The sequence below is a fragment of the Eublepharis macularius genome, chromosome 5 (assembly GCF_028583425.1).
Source record: "Eublepharis macularius isolate TG4126 chromosome 5, MPM_Emac_v1.0, whole genome shotgun sequence".
NCBI classification, from domain to species: domain Eukaryota; kingdom Metazoa; phylum Chordata; class Lepidosauria; order Squamata; family Eublepharidae; genus Eublepharis; species Eublepharis macularius.
In genome coordinates, this window is record NC_072794.1 from 76,021,875 (window position 1) to 76,045,750 (window position 23,876).

The 23,876-nt window shown below is 41.6% G+C and overlaps 1 protein-coding gene across 1 annotated transcript in view; it reads right to left on the reverse strand.

Annotated features, from left to right (window-relative positions):
• LEPR (leptin receptor) overlaps positions 1-23,876 on the reverse strand; it is a 69,697-nt gene that overhangs the window by 36,635 nt on the left and 9,186 nt on the right. The window contains exons 4-6 of the mRNA XM_054980546.1: positions 13,912-14,117; positions 5,098-5,243; positions 3,274-3,418 (exon numbers count right to left, since the gene is read on the reverse strand). Of these exons, the coding sequence (XP_054836521.1) occupies positions 3,274-3,418; positions 5,098-5,243; positions 13,912-14,117 (497 nt within the window). The remainder of the gene's footprint in view (positions 1-3,273; positions 3,419-5,097; positions 5,244-13,911; positions 14,118-23,876) is intronic.

Sequence of the window (23,876 nt, forward strand, 5' to 3'; positions counted from 1 at the left end):
AGGAGCAGCTGCCAAAGGGAGAGTCGAAGACACCTGCCTATACATAGCAGAACAGAGGGAGAGAACAAAAGCCCATAGAAACAGCAGCTTTACATATGCAGAGCAACCCAAGGCTATGAGGACCCCAGGCAGCGAAAGTAACCTTTTGCACATTTCAAGAGGGGGAAAGTATGTTGCCTCCGCAAAGGCTAGGAGAAAGCAGCACCAGTTTACATGATACAAGGTGGCCTTGGAATATGATGCAAGTGTCAAGTCAGCAAAAGAAGACAGAAACCCAATTTAGTCTATGGATGGGAAGTATAGGTCGGAAGAGATGTTCCTAGAAAAAGATAAGACACTGTGCTAAACTGATAAGCAAAGGAAAATGGGAAATATTGTAATTAAGATGATGACCAGGATTATTCTTCCAATAAAGATGCTTTGGGTCATTGAAGGAGGCAACCTGTTAACACCAATGGAGGTCCTTAGGGAACTTAAGCCAATTAGAACCCCAATATTGTAATAAACCAAAGGGTATAAAATGTCTTGCACAAGCCTTTGTAACTTTGATGAGCATGGTGTATGTGGGAGCTTGATCTTCCGTGTCACCGGTGCTCCTCCCATTTAATTAAATGATATAGATTTCCTTCTCTCACTGGACTCTGTGTGTTTGTGCTATCATATAGATTGACTATAGGCAACGAGCAACACCAATTGGGTGTAACACTTCCAAAGTTAAAATAAATAACAATGGCGAAAGGGGGCAGCCCTATCTTGTCCCTTTTTCTATCAAAATGGTGTTTGTCAAATTGTTATATTGTTATTAACAACCATCTTTGCTTTCTGCTTATTATATATAGCTTATGAAGTCCATCCCAAATTCCATTTCTTTCATATGTTCCATAAAAAATTGCCAGCTAACATTATCAAAGGCTTTTTCAGCATCCAAGAACACCATGGCCATAGGTTTTTCAGGGTGTGCTTCATAATATTCTACTAAGTTTAAAACAGTTCTAATATTATTCCTCAATTTTCTTTTAGGAAGAAATCCTGCTTGATCTTGATGTATTATATCTGATAATACTTTTTTCAATCTCATAGCTAAAATAGAAGCAAATATTTTACAATCACAATTAAATAAGGATATAGGCCGGTAATTTTTAATTTCCTTTGGATCAGTTTCCACCACACCAGGCAGTGTGGTGTGCTCCTGTGGGCCCCCTTCCTGGCAAGCTGAGCTGCAAGATCTCTGCAGAAGTGTGGAACCCCCATTTTTAGCACACACACCCAGGAAACCCGGCAGTTTCCCCCCCCCCGATACGTCCAGTTGAGTAAACAAGTATCCCTTTCAGAAAAGCTGCAGAGGAAGGTTTGAGCATGCACGAAGAGAAGGTGCATCATGTAATACTATCTCTCATCTGGGAGAATGGGGAGGAAACATGTGCCAGTCCAAACATGGGATCAAGTGCAGATTGAGTGCAGTATGGCCACAGTGTGCGTGTGAATAGGAAAGCAAAAGGGAAACACATGTAAGTGCTTTCACGTGTGTATGCGTGTAATTCGTCATGTGTCGTTTGGCTCTCAGAAGCTAAACAGAGTTGGCTCTGGATCCCTGCTCATGGAAAGGAACATATACTTATCATAAGGATACCTTTGTTTTCCCCAATGGAGCAAATGGAAGCTTGGGGAGAGGGGGGGGGGACTGACTTCAGAAAAACAACATGAAAAGGTTGAGCCCCTCTCCCTACATGCAGTATCCATGTTGCCCCTACTAGTTACAGAGAAGAAGGTGAGCTGAGCACTGATCTCCCACAGTCATTTCTAACTGTCCTTAAAAGAACGGCTAAGTCCCAAACATATTAGGCAGGTAAACTGCCTCCAAACTCATGGAAGAATGGTAATTTATAGTTTAAAAAATCTTTCCTGCTCCAAGGCGTACAGAGTGTAATCTCTACTTTAATTTCAAGTGAGAATATAATATAGCCACACATAAGGGAGTTAGCAGCCAGCATGATATTCTGTATCCAGTGCCACATCTATTGAAAACAGGTGATTTGTGCATATGTGAACTGAAGCCATATAACTCTCTTTCAAGAAAGACTTGCCACAAGACCCATTCTGGCTGCTTACCCTGAGTGAGTGGATGTATCCTGAAGGCAAACTTTGCTTGTTGAAATAATTCTGTCTCTGAGCCATCTAGATATGGTTGCCTTAGACACAGAACTCTCTAGTGAGCCCAGATTAAACAAAAAGCATTTTTGTCTCCTTCTGACCCTGAATGCTATACAGGTGAAATCCCACCTGATATCCAGCTTGTGCCAATCCTTTGCCCTTAAGTGGACTAGAAGACAACAAGAGGAAAACTAATTGCTATAATGTATAAACAGTAACGTGACTTTAGGCATTTGCTCTTAAGCTATCTTACATCTGTGGGAAATATATAGGGTTTTGTGAACTGAAAAATCTCCCCATTCTGAAATGATGCAATTATTCATTTTGTGCACAATTTTCTTGAACACAAGGGGGCTTGCTGACTTACTTGTGGGCTACAAGGCTGGGGGACGGCTGTCTGCATGTCTGCAGCCATGGTTAGGAGCCATTTTTGGCAAGCAGTCTCCCTCCCTCTCTAGGTGCCAGCTGCTGCTGAGGATGCTTGTTACAACTTGGCAGTTTGGGTGGTTTCAGGGCATCAAGGCAGATCCACTGGAGTGAGCTGTGCCACCAGGGTGGATCACACACACACACATCCTTTTGAGGTCCCTTTAAGGGATCTGGGGGAAGCTGAAGAGTACATGCTGGGGCTGGCCATTGCAGGGTTCACCCTGCGTGGAGGGGATGGTCCCATCATGCCTGGATGGGGAATACCTCCTGCCATCCTGCAGTGCCCAACTGGGTGGCTAAGGAAGATATGCCACTGAATGGCAGTTGGTATAATGGATCCATGCACTATGCCACACCAATGCTCCAATGGCTGTAACAATAAAGTTGTGGCTTATTTTCATCCAAGTTCTGTGTGTTGTGTATTCCTTGCCTCACACATAGCCTATACAGCTGCAATTTACCCTTAACAATGGCTCAGAAAACATCCCAATTAAAATTCCAAGCAAACCCAAATTAAATGCCATGTAGGAAAGCTGTATGATTGTCGAGGTTTCTTTAATACTACACATTCAAGGAGCTACATTTATGTGAGTGAGATCACTGCACAATGTGGATACCCTCATGAGTGCCACAGATATTATAACGAATTCCTAAGTAGACATTACCTCTGACATGAGTTGAACCAGGACATACCTTGTAGATTCATGTTAAAAGGTGAGCTCCAGTCACTCCAGAGACCAGGTCCATAAAGGCTCTTGCACCGAACTTGAACTATATATGAAGAATCAAGTAGGGTATTGCTTAGGATCAATGAAGTTTCCATGGTGATTTCAACTGCCTATTTAAATTATTTAAAAAACCAACATATTAATTCTTGTATTTTACTGTTTAGTACAAAAAAAGATAAATAATGACCAATTTACAATTAACAAACATTTAAAATTAACATTAGTCAGAACATTGTTCTGTTTTTTTAACACTTAATTTAGAAATAGTAGAGTTTCGCCTGGATCCAAATGTACAGATAAATCTTTTCTGGGTCCCCTGCAAACTGAAGCCTCTTGAAAGCCAGTTTGGTGTAGTGGTTAAGAGTGCGAGACTCTAATCTGGAGAGCAGGGTTTGATTCCCCACTCGTCTGCTTTAAGCCAGCTGGGTGGCCTTGGGCTAGTCACAGTTCTCTGGAGCTCTCTCAGCCCCACCCACCTCACAGGGTGTTTTGTTGTGGGGATTATGATAGCATACTTTGTAAACTGCTCTGAATGGGCATTAAGTTGTCCTGAAGGGAGGTATATAAATCAAATGTTGTTGTTGTTATTGCACCTTCCCCCAAATTGCTGATTAGGGACAAAAGAAACCCTATGAGTACTCCCCCCCCTCCCAAGAGACTGTTTGGATTCAAATTGATTTGTGTGTGGTTGTAAAATGCATTTAGAGAATGGATTTCAGGAGGGGATTTATGCCAATGATATACAGTCACACATAAACTAAGCTACTACTTTCTATTCCTGAATCTCACCTTTAAAAATCATCTCTTGGTTAAAAGCTACTACAGTATGAGCCATTTGAACAGCAATGAATTCATGCTGAAATGGCAGTTCCATACCATTGGTTTCAATGCAACTTTCAATAGATTGTACCATGGAATTATTGCTGTGTCAAAATATGAAAAGACAATGTTGTGCAGTGGGTGAATGGACCTGGGCCATTTCTATACACCCTTAAAGGGATGGCCTACTTATGGGATGCTGGTGACATCTCTATTTGCAAAACGTTTGCAAGCCGTTTCGCTTCTGTTTTTTTGGTGCCTTTTTTGTGTCCGTGAAAAGTACATTCTCAGAAAAGGCACTGAAAAAATAGAAACCAAACGGTCCACAACCGTTTTGCAATTGGAGATGTCTGGATTTCTGGGGGGAAGCCACCAGTGTTCAGTGAGTGGGCTATCCCTTTAAAGGAGTGTGGAAACAGCCCTGGACCAGCCACGAAGCTCATTGATGACCCTGGGGCAGTTATTATCTCTTTATCTAACCTACTTCATAAAGTTATTTATTGTGCTTATATGCAGCTCTGAGCTCCTTAGAAGGATGGGATGGTGAGAATAATAAATAATAACAGTGACTTGTATCAAAAATCTGCAGGCAAAGTGCAGCTTGCAAAACAGGATTCCCCATCTCCCCCCATATCACTGCAGCCAATTTAAGCCGCCTGAAATTGTGTTCTTGGGGGCCAAGAGGCCCTCATGAACAGTATAGGGGCAAAGGGGACTGAGAAAAAATCACTCCCCTCAGTTAACGGAAGTACACTTTGTTGTCAAAAACAGACTATAGAATACAAAATAAAAACATTCTAGTAAGTTCATAACTATTAAATTGCACTACAGATTTTTTTTCAGAATTTCAGAATAAATTAAATGTTGAAGACCATTTGATGTTAAATATGGATTTATCCATTAGAACCTAAGATGCATCTTAAAATTACTCCATTTAATAAAAATATCATAAGAGAAAGAAAACATTCACCTGATAGACATTTTTAGTTGCATTTGCAGAATATTTTACTTCATATTGAAGTGGATACAATTTTGATGTCGGGTTAGACCAAGAGATCTTTAATTGTCCTTTATCTGTAATTTCTATTGTCATATGTAATGGAGGTTCAGGCTTTACTATAAAAAAATTATAACCAACATTGTATTTTAAACATGGCAGTTATTGTGATTAATATATTTATATTATCTTGGTTTTCTGCATTGTTTATTTTATACACATCCACACAAAGGTACAAAAAACAACACTTAAAATGACATAGTAACTAGGTCACACTTTTTAACCTATTTGGCTTTAAACTACAAAGTGTTTCCCTACTGCCTCATGTCCCAATATAGGAGAAGAATTTCAATATATTCTTAAATGCTTTACTGAAGTGTGGCTGTGGTCTGGAAAAGATGTAAAGGCAGCTTGTTCTGTTTCCAAAGGCAGCAAAAAGACCATCATTCAACAGTTGAAAGCTTGGATGAGAATATGTCGGACTGTAGCCATGAAATGGGGCCTCACGTCAGGGTTGTAGTATTAAGGCAGTGAAAACAGAGTTTTTAGAGATTAAAATTACAGAGAAAATGGGTGACTAAATAGAATGTATGTGTAATATCATGTATCTTTAAATCTCAGGGAATGATAACAACATTTTCTTGTTCTTACTTGCCATATAATTCTGTATTATGTCTAACTCTTAACAATGGAAATCATAGTATGAGATCACAGCATGTCTAAAATCAGTCAGTAATTATAAAATCTGAATCCAAATATCCCTGTTTAGTATACCATCCACTGAGCTGTAATTATCATCAAACATTTCTAAATTATCTTAGTTTATACATGGTTAAAATGATTCAATACTATTTTTATACATAAAGCATTTATAATCAGACCTCTGGATCCATGTTTAACTAACTCGATATTATCAACAATGTGGGGTGAAGGAGAATGATAATTGACTCACCTGAAAGAAACAGATTACACACTGGTAGACTAATAAAGCTTAAGATTCAGATAGTTTACAAATTTTTGAGCCAATATGTTAAAGCTACATGGAGCTACCATCTGATTTACTAGTTATAAGTATATTCTTTGTTTCTAATTTGGGATCAAGGGTAGACCAAGCCACAGAAGTAATGTACCTTATCCGATTCATCTGAGGACTGGTTTGTGCACTTGCTGCCGCCCTATTTTGTGCCCTCCCTTCATATCCAAGCATGTCAGCTCATCAGAGTGTTGGTATGGATACACTCACTGTTGGAGTGTGTGTCTTTTTGCAATTTCAATTATTATGAGGTACTAGGTTGCCAGGTCCCCTCACCCTCCCAGCGGGAGAGTAGGAGACCTGGCAGTCAACTTCTTAGACCTCTCACAACCACACAAAGTGCACGAGTGCTCCTAGTGCGGTGAAATAACATCACTTCCAGGAGTGGCATCATCACACTCAGCAGCCCCTGTGAAGGGTGGGAGCACGATGTCATTCCTGGAAGTGATGTCATCACACCTGTGGGGAGCATGACCACTGTGCACTGGCTCAGGAGGTTTCTTGCCTCATGAGCTCATTCCCCAGGGCATTTTTCCTCCACTAGCCAGGTGAGTGGTGGTGGTGGACAGAGGCTGGGAGAGAGGGATTCCCCTACCCCCACCAGGGGACTGGCAACTCTATGAGACACCGACATTCTAAATTCAACACACAATGTCATTCTCCATTCCCCTCCCAAAAGACAACACATAAAATGTAGATTAAAATAATTGTTTTGGCCACAATTACAGGCAATAATTACTTGCCAGTTCTATTTAGAACTTACTATTTTCTGTTTAGTGAAAAGCTCATCTATATCTTGAAGCTCTTATCAGTCCTACCAAAAAAGAAAAATTCCCCAAGAGCCTTGATAAGAAATAACAGGGTTTCCTAAGGTAATATGAGGACCTAAAGTTCTATCCTATTTCATCTCTGATAAACTTAATTGATATAGTTAATGGTCATGATTCTGAGAAACCTGCAGGCAGATCAGATATCTTCGTCAGGAGAACAAGGTAAAACAAGGAAACTGTGCAAAAATCTACAGCATTCAAGGACAATTTCATACAGTCTTTCACATTTCTAATATTCAAATATACACTACCTTATGCTTAAGGTTGATAGCTCCCCTTACCCTCCCAGCAGAGAGGGTGGCACTCACCTTCCTTGTTGTCTTCCAGGGAGATGCAATGATGTCACTCCCAGGAGTAATGTCATCATGCCACCCCAGGAGTACGCCCAGAGGGCCTATTCCCCCGCCTTTCCCCTCCATTGGCCAGGTGAATGGTGGCAGAAGGAAAAGGGTGGGAGCAAGGAATCCCCTGCCCCCACTGGGGGACCTGAGATCTCTATTCATGCTACAAAACTGTATGTGCAAGAGACTAGCACAAGCAATGGTTTTGTCACATGGGTTCTTACATTTATTTTTATTTTATTTATTTATTTATTTAAAACATTTGTATGCTGTCTTTCCACCCAAAACAGGGTCCCCAAAGCAGCAAACATTAAAACACTAACAAACAATTTAAAACAACATTTTAAAACAATTTAAATTTAAAACATTTAAAATAATATTGAAATAATTCAATGAATACGGCCACACAAGCACACAACACAAAGAACAGTGAGGAAGGTCAATAACAACTAAATTAAAGACCAAGACAAGAAAGTTAGATATTGACCTGGAGCCTTCATGATATGGCATTGGTTTTAGATACAATTCTTGTGTTAGCACAGAAGTTCGGCTTATTATAGTTCTGCTTGCTGTTTTAAAAAAGCAAGGGAGAACACCTTAGTTTTAATTGTGGCCTACAGGGTCTGATAAATGTCTTCTTCTGTTGCCATGTGTACCGTTGCTATGATTTGAAAGTTCAAATACAACTCAGCTCCAGTTAACACTAATCTTTTACATAACACTCAGCACCAAACTGTTCTTTTTATATAAGACACTAATTAAAGAGCACATAATTTAAACCTCTGACAAGATTCAAAGAGTTGCATGAGATGTTCTACTAGGGTTGCTGATCCCTCAGTGGGGTTGGGGGATCCCCCACTCCCAGCCTCCACCTCCCCTGCCACCACTCACCTGGCCAGTGGGGGGAGGCGTGGGAATGAACCTCCCAGGATGCACTCCCAGCACAGTGCAACAACATCACTTCCAGAAGTGATGTCATCGTGCCACCTGCAGGAGTGCTCCAGTGCTTCATGCTGAGCTGATTTGGGTGGGCGTGCTCGTGCCCTTCACAGGGGTTTCTGGGTGCCAAACAGGCTGATTCTTTAAGAATCAGCCAGGTGCAAAGTGTGGGAGCACTCTTGCAGCTGGTGCAATGGTGGCACTCCCAGAAGTAACGTCATTGGGCCAGGAGCACACACGCAACTTCCTAAAAAGTAAGTGCTGGTGTCCTCCCCTCCCCCGCCGATGGGAGGGTAAGGGAACCTGACAACCTTATATTCTACATGTTCACTACGGCTTTCCTAAACTCCTCTTCCCCCTTTGGCTCTTCACTACACACTCCTGAAAAGTTAAGGACCATCCTAAGAATGATTCAAAATGATGCAAAGGGTTACAGTCAGAAAGGACAGTTAGCAGCTCCTCCCATGTGACTCGATGTACTCAATGTCTGTGCATGACACTATTTGAATCCCATCCAATACTGAAGATGTAATTTAAGAGAATCAGGATTTCAGTATTCCTGTAACTCCATCATCTTTCAAAAGCATTAATCTACAACTATATGAAGGACTCATTATAAACAGTTTCAATTTATTTATAAATAATATAAATTACGAAAAATGTTCTACTGAAATGTTCTTTTATTATAGTAAGTAGTTCATAAAATGGTTAAATATTTATAAGCAATTACTTATGCAGCTTGGAAGTATGAAAATAACAGTAAATGAATTTTTCATCCGATAAATTAAATAGCACGGGTAAAGCAGTCTCACCTTTAAAATGTTAAAATTCTAATTTATTAGTGTCATGCTAACAAAACAGTTGAGAAGTAATTTTTAAAGCTGTCCAAGAACTCAGTATCTTTGGAGACATAGCCTAATATTTCTGTTTATGTTGAGCATTGGAGACTAGAATAAAGCTGGTGCTAGAGTACGGAGTGGGAAGTATCTTTTGATGGGGATTTTTCTGTAAATCTGGAAAGTTTACTATATTGACTTTGTATTTTTGGCATTTCAGCCACACACAAAGATGTCTGGATATAACAGCTGAAATACTATAATACTATATGTTTAACACATCGTGAGTATTATCGAGCACAGTTAAATATTTGAAGACCCATTTACTTAAGTGGAACTTTTTAAAAAAATGCTTAATTTTGGCCAGATTATCCCCTACCTGTTTCCCCATATTTATGCACAACTGACAAAAATCAATATGCAAAATGAGTATAGTTACAGTTTGTAATGACTAAAGTTAAGGGATTATCCCTATTATTCTCTTTGAAAGTGCATTTACATATCCCTTTAACTCAGTGAGTCTTAAAAGTACTTAACTCTGCTGGATCTTGTGTGTTTGTTTGTTCGTTCATTCATTCGTGGAGCAAACCATGTTGGACTATGGGGGAACCTCTCACGCTCTGGAGGTGGCAAGTGTCCCTGAGCTGTCTTGCCTAGTCCTGCTAGGGAGAGACATCCCCGGCTTCCCAGAACTCTGCAGGGGTTGCAGAGAATTCAGAGAATGCAGAGAGAGCTCAACCAGGACCAGCAAGAGACCAACCAGAGGAAGCATGGGCAGTCAACCACACGTTCTGCCAGGCACAAGAAATCAACAGCTAGCTACAACCCCTGTGCAATTCAGCCACGGTGAATGAAGGGCAAACCCTAGATGCCCGGCAGGCCAACCAGCTCCCAAGGGTAGAGCAGACTGGGGGATTGTGGTTCTGACAGCGAAGGCCCTGTGAGGGGTGGGGAGGTCCAACAACTCTTGGATCCTCTGGCATACCAGGATGAAGTTCTATGCTTCGCACATGAGCACACATGGGCAGGCCACCAGGGGAATGCCAAGACCCTGGCCAAGGTCTTGGAGTGCTTCTTCTGGCCCTCGGTGGTGGCTGACATCACAGTGCATTGCCTTCCCTCTTTGCCAAAGAGCCTCAGGCCAATGGACACCACGTGCCCCCTTCCCCCTCTCCTACTGGTGGTGACCCCCTTCCAATGAATCACCATGGACTTCATTGGACCCCTACCCCACATGCCCATGGTGTTCTGAATCATCTTGGTGGTGGTCAGCTATGCAACATGGAAGACATACCCCTCCACACCATGCAAACGGCAGGGGTAGCCAAGGTGCTCCTATGCTTCTTCTCCATGGTAGGATTTCTCACCAAGATCCTCACTGACCAGGCAATCCCCCACAGGCCACCCTGATGAGACAATTTTGCCAGACCCTGGGGTCTGCCAACACAACAAGGAAAATACCAGTGTATAAGAACTACAAGGTTCTATCAGCTTCTAAATAAATTTTTGTGTTTAAAAACCTTTAAAGTACAAGGTGCTCAACATAGTGTATGACAAAAGCAGACCCATATAGAACAATAATACAGCTAGTATGAGGAAATATTTGGAGGAAAATATTTCTTCAAGTATATTGCACAATATTTTCCTCATCGACTCACGAACTTTCGAACTTGACCAGTAGGACTTAGTTGTATATGTTTGATACTAGCTGTATTATGGCAACCTCATAGGATTTTCAAGGCAAGAAATGAATAGAAATGTTTTGAAATTGTCTGCCTTTGCCTAGCAGCCCTAGTGGCCTCTCATCCAAGTACTAATCCAATTTAGCTTCCAAGAGCTGATGAGATTGAGCTAGCCTGGGCCACCCAGGCCACAGTCCATGCTCCCTATCTGTAACCTAATTTTGGTTTAAGAGCTGGACTACCAACCCTTTTTTTAAAATAAGACTGACATTTTTCACATTTTAAAATGTGCCATTTTTTATGTCAGATGAGCAGGTAAGGTGGTTTGCTAATTAGAACAATCAGCTACACTGCCAGGTTATTAAGGACAGGATTTCTTATTCTTATCTTAAGAGGGGCTGGCAAATGATTGCAGACTAGGTAGCTGCTCCCAGCTTGGGTACAGGAAATCGATATCAGCAAGAGTGGTCATCCAATACTTATTGTGGCATCACCTACATCTTCTGGTACCTCTTAGTATTTTTAGGAAAGGGTGAGAATTAACATGTTCCCCTCCAACACCAGTCAGCCACTGGTTTTAATGAATGAGCTCAACAGTGGATGACACAGCCCTATACCAACAAAAGCTATATGCAAAAGGATTATTTTACTGAACACCTGAAATATATAAGAGAAGCTTCTTTATACAAAATACTTTCTCTGTATTAAGAGAACTATGCTATTCTTGCTACCAGTAACAATCAGTATAACGTAAGAATGGCCCAGGGTGAGAAGAATAAAAATAACTTTCATCTCAGAAATGGTTATGTGAATCATCCCTAAAGGAGGCTATGGAATAAAGATTAGGAATGCACATAGAGAAATTTTTCATTATAATTTTAGATCTGGGCTTGGGGAGGAGTGAGGATATGTACCATGATTGCTTAATTCCAGGTAAGACATTACCAGTTTGGGATTCAAATTCATATGGTTTTTCAGGTGCCAGGGACTGGGACCATTATTTTCAATGGGGAATATATTTGAGGGTTTGCGGCATCTTTTTATAAAGATAATGGCAGTAGAAAAGGGGGATTTTCTACTGACTTTCCCCCCTTCATATAAAGATAATGGCACCAAATTTGCACAGAACACAGTCTGCTTGCTAATCTAAGTTTCAAGCAGATTGAACAAAGAGGTTCAATTTTACAAACACCTTCCCCACCCCAAAGTAGGTGACTCTCTGTGCAGCCGCACTTCTCTCTACTGTTTCCTAAAATGGTGGTCAAGTGGCAGCCTATCAGAAGAGTTTCAGCCAGACACAGGTAGTTTAAAAAAAAAAAACTCTCTGCATTCAATTCCATTTTCCTACTCTTAAAGTGACTGACTGGCAATTAATTTTTTTTTTACCTTTCTACTGATAACTCTGCATTTGCCATCCTTCCTTGTTGTAGTCTGCTGTTTGTATCCTTTCCCAAAGGCTTCCTTTGGGGGGGAAAACCCATCCTGCTAGTTTGCCATTATTTCCTATGGGGGACTTTTTCAGGGGGGGTGGAGTAACTGTTTTTCAACCAAATGACATCAAAATAGCAATGGAGCTAGTGATACACATCCACTAAAGAACCTCCCAATTTCAAGCAAATTGGACCAAGATGTCTAATATTACAAGCCTATGAACAAGGTGCCTCCAAACCATTGTAATTGCAGATAATTACACTTTTCCATAATGGATTACTTTTTCCAGGGACAAGGGAGGATGAAATGGCTGCTTTTCAACCAAATAACACCAAAACTCCACAGAATCTAGTGCTGCCTGTCTTCTAAAACCACTCAGGCTTCAAGCAAATTGGACCCCTTGAGCCCCTGAATAAGGTGATCTGCCCTCACAAATGAGGGAGTGAAGGAGAACTGTAGCTCTCTGCAGTTTACCTCCAAAGGTTATTGGCTGGGAATGCTCTCTACTCCTCCCCAGCAAGGGTCAGACTGGAATGAAGAAATGCCATTGCATAGGAAATCAGTAGAATCAAAGAAAACATAAAGATATGGTCCATTGCTGTTAAGCTCCCAAACGTTAAAAAACATGGATTATTTAGAGGAAGGGGGTTCGTAATTCCCAAGCATCTTGGATTTATGTTACCATTCTGGAAAATCAAGGTAATAACCAGAAACTGCCATTTCAATATATATCTCCAGCTCTGGAATTTTGTAAAGCAAACCCCTAACATAGATATGCCCTATTCATAAGGGTTTTTTTTAGTATAAGGGACAAGGCAGGTGTTTTATGAGTTGAGTTGAGTCAAATTCTCCCAAACCAATTCTTATTCCATTCAGTCTCATGGCACCTAATTTCCAAGCATGCAGAACCTGATTCAGACTGGGACTGTAGAGAAGGGATATCAGCTTTACACCTGCACTATGAGCCAAACCAGCCCCCAGGGAGAGATATTTTCCCTGTTAGAGCCCTAATGTGGCAAATATACACCCCAGGGTTGTTTTAGGTTAGGAAATGCACTAAAAAAGAGAACATCTAGTTTGGCCCTACGTTCCAGTCTAATATCTGAATATACCAAGAACCTACACTACTACATATTGTTAGAACATCACAACTAAGGACACTTCTGTGCTTACATTATATATATATATAATTGAAACTATATAAATATATATAAAATACATCTATTAAAAACATAGAATGCATAAAGAAAAACAAATACATGCCCAGATTAATTTGACACCTAGCACATTCTTAAGTACTGCAAAAGACTGTAGCAAACTATCTTAAACTGAAAACAGTCTATCTCTGCTGGATTACCACAGCATTGCAGAGAACTTGCAAGTTGAAACACAGGCTGAATCCACACACCCTCGGAGTGTCCCGCCGTTGCGCTAAATGTTTGCTAAACATCCGGAAGTATAGTGTCTTTCTAGCGCGATTTCTGAATCACGCTAGAAAGACACTATACTTCCGGATGTTTAGCAAACATTTAGCGCAACACCGGGACGCTCTGAGGGTGTGTGGATTCAGCCACTGTATGATACACACCAGAATATCTCGTTTCTTTTGCCTAAAGTTTAGTGCTGCTACATTACAAAGAACCAGACTAATAAAGATGGGTGACTCTCTGCTGTATCCAGTGGAATGAAACTTACCAATATCTAATGGCACAACCGACATTAATGGAGACCGGAGCAATGCCATCCCCTGTGAGATCTTGAGCCACATAACATAAGTATGGTTGAGTTTCATTGAAGGAATCTGGCATGCATATTTTGGGTGTTTTATGGCAATACAATGAGTAACTGTGAAATTGTTCTTTAGTGAATTTGTAGAGTTGCCTTCCAATGATACATCTGTTCTAAATTGGGGGGGAAAATGAAATCCATCAGCTTTTTTTTAAAGTATCATGTCCAGAGTACTTTACTAGATGTTCTTTTAGAATACATTCATTCTTTCAGATAAAAACCTTCTAAAAGGGGGGAGAGTAAGTGTGCTGAAAATGCCAGCACTTCTCTTTACTTGTACAAAATATAAGAGAGAAAATGTACAAAGAAGATAGGTAGCTTATGAGCATTTTTGAGCACAGCAATCAAAGAGTAGTTAGATTATTACATAGGAAAGAGTCCTGGAATCAGTATCAATGTGGCTTTGGTGAGCAGCTTTTATTCATGCAAAATTCATAATTCTAAGGGCAAAAGCCATGTTAGAACAATAGGCCTACACATTAACAATGTACATGAAATTGTGTGTGCGCACGCGTGCGTGTAGATATGTTGCTACTGTGTACATGGATTTTCTTTCATGCCTTTTGCCCTTAGATTTATGAATATAAGTGGGTAATCCCGAAGGAATTGCAGAAGGCATCTCTTTTCCCACTCTTGGACTATTTCCTTTTTCTTTTCCCTGAAAGCACTCATATACTCTCCCTTTTCCTTCTTCTTTCTCTCCTTCCCACTTACCTGCCAACCTACCTTTATCAGCCCCCCTATCTTCAGCTTTTTCTCCTTCCCTACTCATGGAAACCCCTCCCCAGGAAAAATCTGACCAAGTTGTATGGAGGCAGCCAGCTGTGCGGAGCTGGTCACTAGGCCCAGGCCCAACTGTGCAGCGGGAAACTGGCAAGGTCTTGCAGAGAGCACTTCACTTTCCCTGTATCCCCCTCCCCACACTATTTCCTCTTTCCTTCCTCCTGGCAGCCCCATATTCTCACATTTCCCTGCTTTCTTTTCTCCTTTCCACCCATCAACCAGCCTATCTTTTATCTTCCCTGCTTTTCTCTACAACGTGGATCCAAAGCAGCTTATATTATGCTCCTCTCCCCCATTTTCCCCCCACAACAACCTTAAGAGGTAGGTTAGACTGAGAGTAGTGATTCTAATGTCTCCAGAATCCTTGTCTGAAACTGTAACAACCACACCACACTGGCTTTGGTGGGGTGGCTGCTGTTGAACAGTAGTAAGGAGCCAGACTGGGGTATGTGATGCAATTGTGTGTAGCAACAGGCCTGGCTGCCTGACCCAATAAGTCCTCCCTCAAAGGCAAAAAAAAAAAGCCTGTAAATTTATTTTATTTATTTAATCACATTTCTAGACCGCCCTCCCTGATGCAATGGAGGTTGCATAAAACTCTTTCTTTGTAGCCTTCACTGCCATCTCATAGGCCTTCATAAACGTCCTATAAGATGCTCTTGCCTCTTCATCACGAGTTCACCGCCACACTCGCTCTAGCCATCTCAGCTCCTGCTTCTTCCAACGTAGCTCCTCTGTATACCAGGAAGCTAGTTTGGTAAGGGGGCGGATAGGGCGATGGGGGGGGGGCGCGATTTCATCAATGGCTTCAGAAAGACGGACTTGCCAATCTTCCACCAGCTCATCCAATGATCCGCCAGGGAGCATCGGATCCTGCAGAGCATTCTGGAAACCAATTGGATCCATAAGTATCCGCAGGCGAGCATAAATAAGCTCACCGCCCTTGCAGTGAGCTTTGAGAATACTTTTTAAACCCCTCCCCAAGTTTTTTTTCATTATTTCAGATTTTTCAGCAAATTGAGGGCTTTTCTCAAGATTGTAGAAAGATCTGTATGTTTATCCTTGAGGGCTTTTCTCAAGATTGTAGAAAGATCTTATCTGTTTATGCTTCCAATCTCTATGTTTCGGTATCCACAGACGGGGCCAGGATGAGAATTATATATTTTGATGACAAGGGGGGGGACCCATGATAAACTCACCGGGAAATTCCATCATTCATTCCTCCATTGTCCTCTTGCTTCTGACACCTCCCAGCCACCTATCTCTACCCATTCCTCCCACTGCCAATTCCTCTTCCCATCTTTTACCTTTCACACCATACTTATCCTTCCTCCCTCTCACTAACTCTGGTTCCCATTTCCTCCTTGCCCTCTCACTGCCCCTTTTCCTCAGACTAGGGCTTCTAGTCCCTAGTGGGGGTGGAGGATCTTTCACTCCCAGCCTCCATCCCGCACCACTACTCACCTGGCTGGTGGGGGGGGGAGCATGCTGTCCTGGCCAGACGGATGTCCCTTGGGCCAGGGACCACCAGAAGTTGCTTGTCTGCAGAGCACAATGCCCTGCAGGGGACATAATGGAAGAGGCAGTCCCGCAGGTATGCAGGTTCCAATCCGTGAAGGGCTTTAAACATCAAAGTTAACACCTTGAACTGGATCCGGAACTCCACTGGGAGCCAGCGCAGCACAAGATGAATGTGCGCTCGGATTGGCATTCCAGTAAGGACTCATGCTGCTGCGTTCTGGACCAGCTGTAACTTCCGGGTCAGGCCCAAGGGCAACCACAGTGTAGAGTGAGTTGCAGTGATCTAGCCTGGTGGTAACCGTTGCATGGATTACTGTAGCCAGTTCCTGGGGTGAAAGATAGGGCATCATTTACCTGGCCTGTCGAAGATGAAAAAAGTCAGACCTGACAATGGTCACGACCTGGGCCTCCATTGAAAGTGTGGCATCCAAGGTCACACCCAGGCTCCTCACCGTCGACAAAGGTTTCAGTTGTACCCCATCGAGGGTTGGGAGCCAGGTCCCCAGTTCGATTGCCCCATGACCCAAATACCGAAACTCCATCTTCAGGGGATTCAATTTCAGACAACTCTGATGTAACCATGCCATCACAGCCTCAAGACCCTTGGCCAAGGAATCCGGAGTGAGATCAGACTGGCCGTCCATCAGCAGATAGAGCTGGGTGTCATCCACATACTGGTGACAACCCAGCCCAAAGCTGCAAACTAGCTGGGCGAGGGGGCGCATATAGATGTAAAATAGCATCAGGGAAAGAATCGCCCTCTGAGGGACGCTGCATACCAAAGAATGGTGAGTGGGCATCTGTTCCCCGAGTGCCACCCTCTGTCCCAGATTGTGAAGGAAGGAGTTCAGCCACTGCAGGGGTGTCCCATGAATCCCCACATCAGCAAGGCAGTGGGTCAGAAGATTATGATCATGAGGAGAGCATGCAGGGCTTACATTGCTTCTCAACTGTTGTATGCCTTCAGTTGTAATTTTGACCTGACTCTTCCCTTTTTACCTCTCCCTCAAACCCCTGTGACACATATACCCATAGATTGGATAACAAGATGATATACTACTGAATAGTTCAATGTTTTAATGTTATAAAGTTTAGCTACATATCAAAATATGATACTAGTTTTATTGTATCAGTGCAATCCTAAACAGAGTTACTCCAATCCAAGCCCATTGATGTCAATGGAGTAAATCTGCTAAGAATTGCTCTGTATGTGACTTTTTGCCTGACTAAATAATATACTTTACATTATTTACCACAAAACTTGTTTTTTCTGTTTAACTGCTATTTTTTCTAGTTTTCAGTAACAAATATTTAAGTACATGGGTTAAGGTAGCATAGGGTTCATCCACTTGCAGTTTTCTCTCAGATACTGGGCATATTTGCAGCTTTGCTTGTAGAAATCTAAGGTACTCCAAATTCCCTAAGTATGTCAAATACTTTGATTTTATATGCTAAGTCAGTTTATACAAACATGATGCATTTTGTCAAAGCAGTAAAAGTAGTCTAGGTTTCATAGGACAGTAGGTATTCTATATACTTCAATTTCCCCCAATATTTGGGGGGGGGGGTGTCACAAAAATGGTGAGGGATGTTTTTCCGTTGCTTGACAATTTCCATCAAAATTTTCCATCAATTTCACATCTGTATGCCCACCCACTCCCTCCTTGTTGTTCCGCCTGCCCACCCCCCCTTCTCTGCTCAACCTGTCCACCCTGCCCTCTCACCATTCGGTCCACTCTTCTCATCACCACTCTGCCTGCCTCCCTACCCACTCCTCTCCTTGCTGCTGAATCTGACCCCATGCTAGCAGGTATCCCTGCTTGCCCACTCCCCATCACTGCCCATGCCAATTATGGCAGAGCTTCAGCTTGACCCACAAACCACTCAGAGACAGTCCTGCCAGGACAAGCAGAGGAGGGAGCTTGAGCCAAATAATGCTTGGCTATTGGTCTCATGGTGCATGGCATTTCCCCTCTCAGAGAAAGGGAGAGATGGAGGCAGCAGTGACAGTGGCTCCAATAGAGGTGTACTGTGCAAGCAACTGCAAGCATGCCTCTGTTTCAAGTAATTTCACCACCACCCCTCTATTTTTTCCTCAGTTTCCAATTTTTCTGCAAATGGGGGGGGGAGGAATGCAGAAAAATGTTTGTAGTCTGTACATGGCTCCAATCTACAAATTTAAGTGTCTGTAGATCGGCTATGTTGAGGATTGGATAGACAGACACTTACATGGGAACACACACACACCTCATCACAACATTTCCTCTGTAATACGAAACCTATACAGCTCCTGCTACTCTTGGAAACCATGTCATTATAACACACAGCTCCACACCTTTGATACAGCTACAGCCGGATGCAGCCGATAACTGAATAATCAGACAAATTTAATAAAATTGGAGCCTTGCTTTGAGGGGGGGGGGGTCCTCCTGCAAAGAAAAAGTCCTTATAAAAAGGTTTGTTCCATCTGTTTCTTTGAAACATTTTTAAATAATGTCAATGTTTAGTGAAAATGGACATAAAAACTGAAAACATTTTTAATGTACTAGGGTCAAAGGGGCACTTGCATAATTATAATTTTTAAGAGGAACATTAATCTTTCATTCTATAAAAATGTCAAAAGCTTTTAAAAACAGTTGCAAAACTACTTAGAAAATTGGGAGCAGCACAGCCAATAATGTCAGTAGACTTGGCCAATGGACACCTACAGCAGTCATACTCATGGCAACTTCTCTCTCATTTCACAACTGGAGGAACTGTGTACAAATTCCATAAAACAGATCATCCAACAGGGCAGGAAAAATGCAGAATTGTATTCTAGGCAGCAATGGCATGATCAGACTGCCCTCTGGAAAGTATTCAGGTTTTAGTTATTTAGTATTCTGATTTGTTCCCTCTACAAACTGAAATAAACCCAAAAGGCCTTCTTTGGCTGAGCGCTCTAAAAAAAAAATGTGTCTATGCCTTTTACATATACTTGACTACTCCTTGAAACAAAACACAAATTTCTGTGAAATATGTTCTGCCATCCAAAATGGAAAGCACAAACTGTACTACTTTGCAGGTTCCAATGTGTACTAAAATCTTCTACCAAAAAAGAAACAATAATATAAGGGTATATCAATCTGGTAAAAGTAGTCCCCTGTGCAAGTACCGAGTCATTACTGACCCATGGTGGGACATCACATCACGACGTTTTCTTCGCAGACTTTTTATGGGGTGGTTTGCCATTGTCCTCTACACTTTACCCCCAGGAAACTGGGTACTCATTTTACTGACCTCGGAAGGATGGAAGGCTGAGTCAACCTTTAGCTGGCTACCTGAACCTGGCTTCTGCCAAGATTGAACTCAGGTCGTGAGCAGAGCTTGGGCTGCAGTACTGCAGCTTTCCACTCTGCACCACGGGCACCTTGCATCCTTCCAATGTATGATAAGAACTTGCACAATCCTTGTTAAGTAATAAGGCATAAAGTTATTGAAACAGAAGTAAAATTCAATACTGTTCTGTCTTTTAATACATTTCCATAATTCAAAGGATCTCATTAGTTTTAAACAAATATAGGATGCTGACCACAGGCTTGTATTTAATATTGTTAGATTTTTATATTTAGCAAAACTATTTCTAAAAAACCCATTCTAAGAAAAATCTTCAATGGGGTGGGGGAGACACATAATTGTTTTAAGAAATCTTGGCATGTTTCCTTCTTATCAGTGTTGGATTCCTGTCCTACATACACATTCAAAGTCCTGGTTAAGGGCCCTTCCTTTTCATATCTGCTCTGTACAGCACAGCATGAGCCACTTTCAAGCTGGTTGTTCTATGGTGCTGCAGCCCTGAACAGAAAAAAAAACATGTGGGTGGTTGAATCAATCAAAACACCTTTGTTATTGCTGAAGTATTTCAGCAATAGAGGATCATATGCAAGCCATTTGGTTTGATACGTGAGTGTTCTCAAGGTCATTTTTTACTTGTAGAGCTAGCAATGCCTCAGTTTGAGAAACCCAAAACTTGCTTCTGCATGTAGTTTTTCTTGTCTGAAAAAAAATCTATAAAGGCAAAGTTTAAAAGACAGGCTTCTCTCCATTCTCTTTTGGCTTAAATGCTGGATTTATCATTGAAACAAGCTGCCTTTTCTTGAATAAACAAGTCTCTAAGGATAAGGATTTCATGTGGTAGCAGTCTGATAGTGAGATGAGTGCCAGTCACATCCAACAGTTGTACTGTGTTCAGTCATACATTGTATGTACTATGTACAACTGAACTAGCAAGGCCTATGCTACAGATTGTCTTTTAAGTTTTCATATTTATTTTAATTATAAATAGATAACAAAATATATTTACAATATAAGATATGCTATTGATACAATCTTATTTAAACATTAATGTAAGTAGATAGATTGCATTACTGAGCCTTATAAATTGTCAAGAGAACAAAAAAAGAAAAGAAACAAAGAAAAAAACCTCAAGTTAGTTAAGCTGATATACTTTAGTTCAAATATTCAAAATTGTTTGATAAATTTTGTTTGATGGGTATAAAAATAAACTAAAAAAAAGAAACAATTTTTCTATAAAATTTGTTGTTTGGGGGAAGTTTTCAGCTTGGTAAATTCTGCCATTGACCTTTTCAAATAAGAAATGGTCCCAGATTTTAGAATACCAACTAGTAATAGTTGGTGCAGTGTGTGTTTTCCATTTTAGTGCTATTACATTTTTTGCTGCCATTAAAAAGATATTAATGAGGTCTCTCCTAATTGGAGGGATATCTATATCATCCCATTGATCCAAAAATATCAGCTCAGGCTTCATTGGTATTTTATAACCAGTTAACAAAAAAAATTGGTTTAAAATTTGTTTCCAAAATTCTTCTATATAACGACTACAGATTGTCTTGACCACTGATGCAGTCACAAAGTGCCAGAACTATTAGCAGCCCCGGGCTTGCCCACTCCACCCTGTTCCCAGTTTAACATGCGTCACAGCCCTGACTCCTCTTTCCAGCTCTATTGAAACTGCAAACTGTTCTTGAACAGAGCTGTAAGCTAAATATTACTTCTGAAATTTTGTTATATATTCTGTAGCACAAAAGGAGTGTTTGTTCCATAAAAGCAAAGAGTGATTTGGAGAAAATGAACATAAACTCACTCTGCGGTAATTACTGAAATTTTAATTGCCATGCAAAAGCAATATACATAATGTGACCAAACCTGTGGATACTTAAATCCATAGACAGGAGCCATGAACTGACAAGACAGCTCGTTCTACAAATCTGAGAAAAGCCCCAGGGCTGCAGAAAAATCTGAAATCTAAAAATGAACATTGGCTGGCTAAAACCCTCCAAAATAATTGAAGTAGACTATACCTTTAAGAAAGAAGATTCCCAGTGGCCACTATAGAAAATGCTACTGCTTCAACAGTATTGCCAGTCTTCAAGCATTAGTTTCTGTCAGGAAAATGCAAGAGGAGGTGGTAGGGCTCTTTTGGCCTTTGAGGGAGGACTCACTGGGGCCAGGCCCAGCAGCAACAATGGGATAACTTGCTACCATGTAACAGGACTGCCATGTCTCCCACTCCCACCCTCCACCAGCATTCACCCGGTTGGCAAGGGGGGAAAGCAGGGGAACAGGCCTCCCAGGTGTGCTCACAGCACAGCGCAATGATGTCTTGTTCCAGGAGTTACATCATCATGCAGGCCCTAGGAGCGTTCCTGTGCTTCGCACTGGCCTGATTTTGGCCCCATCAGCTCAGTGTGAAGTGTAGGAGTGCTCTTGGGACCTATACAATGATGTCACTCCTGGAAGTGATGTCGTCATGCCCCACCGGGAGTGCACGTTAAAGGGAATCAATAAGGTAAGTGCCAGGTTCCCCCCTCCCCACCAGGAGGTTCAGGAGATCTGGAAACCCTAATGCAATCTGATTGACTCACTCAGGCCTGGCTGCTTGCTATTATTCAACAGCAGCCACCCCGCAGAAGACAGTGTTGTATAATAGTTAGCATTTCAGACTAGTATCCAGGATACCCCGGCTCTACTCTCCACTCTGTCATGGAAGCTCACTACTGGGTAGGGTTGCCAGCCTCCAGATGGTGGCTGGAGATCTCCTAGAATTACAGCTGATCTCCATGTGAAAGAGATGAGTTCCCCTGGAGAAAATGGCTGCTTTGGAGGGTGGACTCAAATGCATTATACCCTGCTTTGGCCCCTCTCCTCCCCAAACCTACCCTCTCCAGGCTCCCCTCCCCCCCCCAAAAATCTCCAGGAATTTCCCAGCGTGGACCTGGCAACCCTACTACTGGGTGATCTTGGGTCAAGGTTGTTATGAGAATAAAAAGGAGGAAAGAAGAATGATGTAAGCTTCTTTGGGTTCCCATGGCAGAGAAAAGTGGGGTATGAATGAAGTAAATAAATAATAAATATAGCTGACGATGGGAGCAGATAAAAGGCAGGTGGATGGGTGGTCAGTGAGAAGCAGAAAAGGAAGTAGGAAAATGGGAGAGAATGCCTAGAGAAGAGAAAGAGGAAATAGGTAGGGGAAAGTGAGGTGCTGTTCAAATATTTGCATTTCCCATCATGCAAACTGAGCCCAGCCTGGCCAGCACCACACAACTGGGCCATAGTTTTCTCATGTAGAGGGTGCCAGGGGGAGGGAAGGAGAGAGAGCTGAATACAAGGGGCCAGATAAAGATGGCTTGGCTGGTGACTGGGAAGGAGAGCAGAAAAAGGGAAGAGGCTATAGGTCTTTCAGGGAAGGGAAAGAGGAAATAGTAGAGGAGAGGAGAAGAAAATGGGACGCACCCCACAATTCCTTGAAGGTCCCCAACTTGTAATATATAATATGAAGAACTAAGTCCAGGTAATGGCATTACCACAGCAGTTAAATACACTTTACTTTGTTTTGCAAGGACAAAGGTTATATCCTGGATCAGGCATGAAACTGTTGAACTTTAATAAAGTTGTAAAATCCATGTTTCCTTGGATCAGATTTTGGATAAACAGAATTTTTAAAAAATCTAATTCAGCAGTTTGGCTTCAACTAACTCTCTTCTACTGGCAAGTAGAAAGAGTACTTTGTTCCAATTGCCACTTTCCCCTCTGTCCTCATAAGAAAAACCAGATGTAGTATTCGTTGGCCATTTTTTAAAAAAAATTATAACATGTTACTATTATTTAATTTTTTGTTTAGGAATTTTGTAATATATATATATTTAAAATTAGTTCCATGTGGAAAATATAAATGATTAAGAAAAAAGATGACACATATTTGGTTGCTGGGAATACCTTTCGTCACATCTTAGGTATTTACAGCTTCTTCTGGACAGCTTGAGGGAAGATAGGAGAAATTGGAAACAGTTGCTGAGCTCCTGGAATACAGTGAATGTAAACCTTTGCCTGATTGGAGTCACATTCAAACAATGCAACTATTGGCAGGTTGTGGTCAGTACTAAATGGCTCTAGAGCTCTTTAACTGGTCTGCAGCTTCATACCATCCCCAAATCCCAATCAAAATTCTTTGTGTTCCTTTGGCTTAACACTGAATTAGAGTGTTATGTTTAAATAAACAAATGAATATT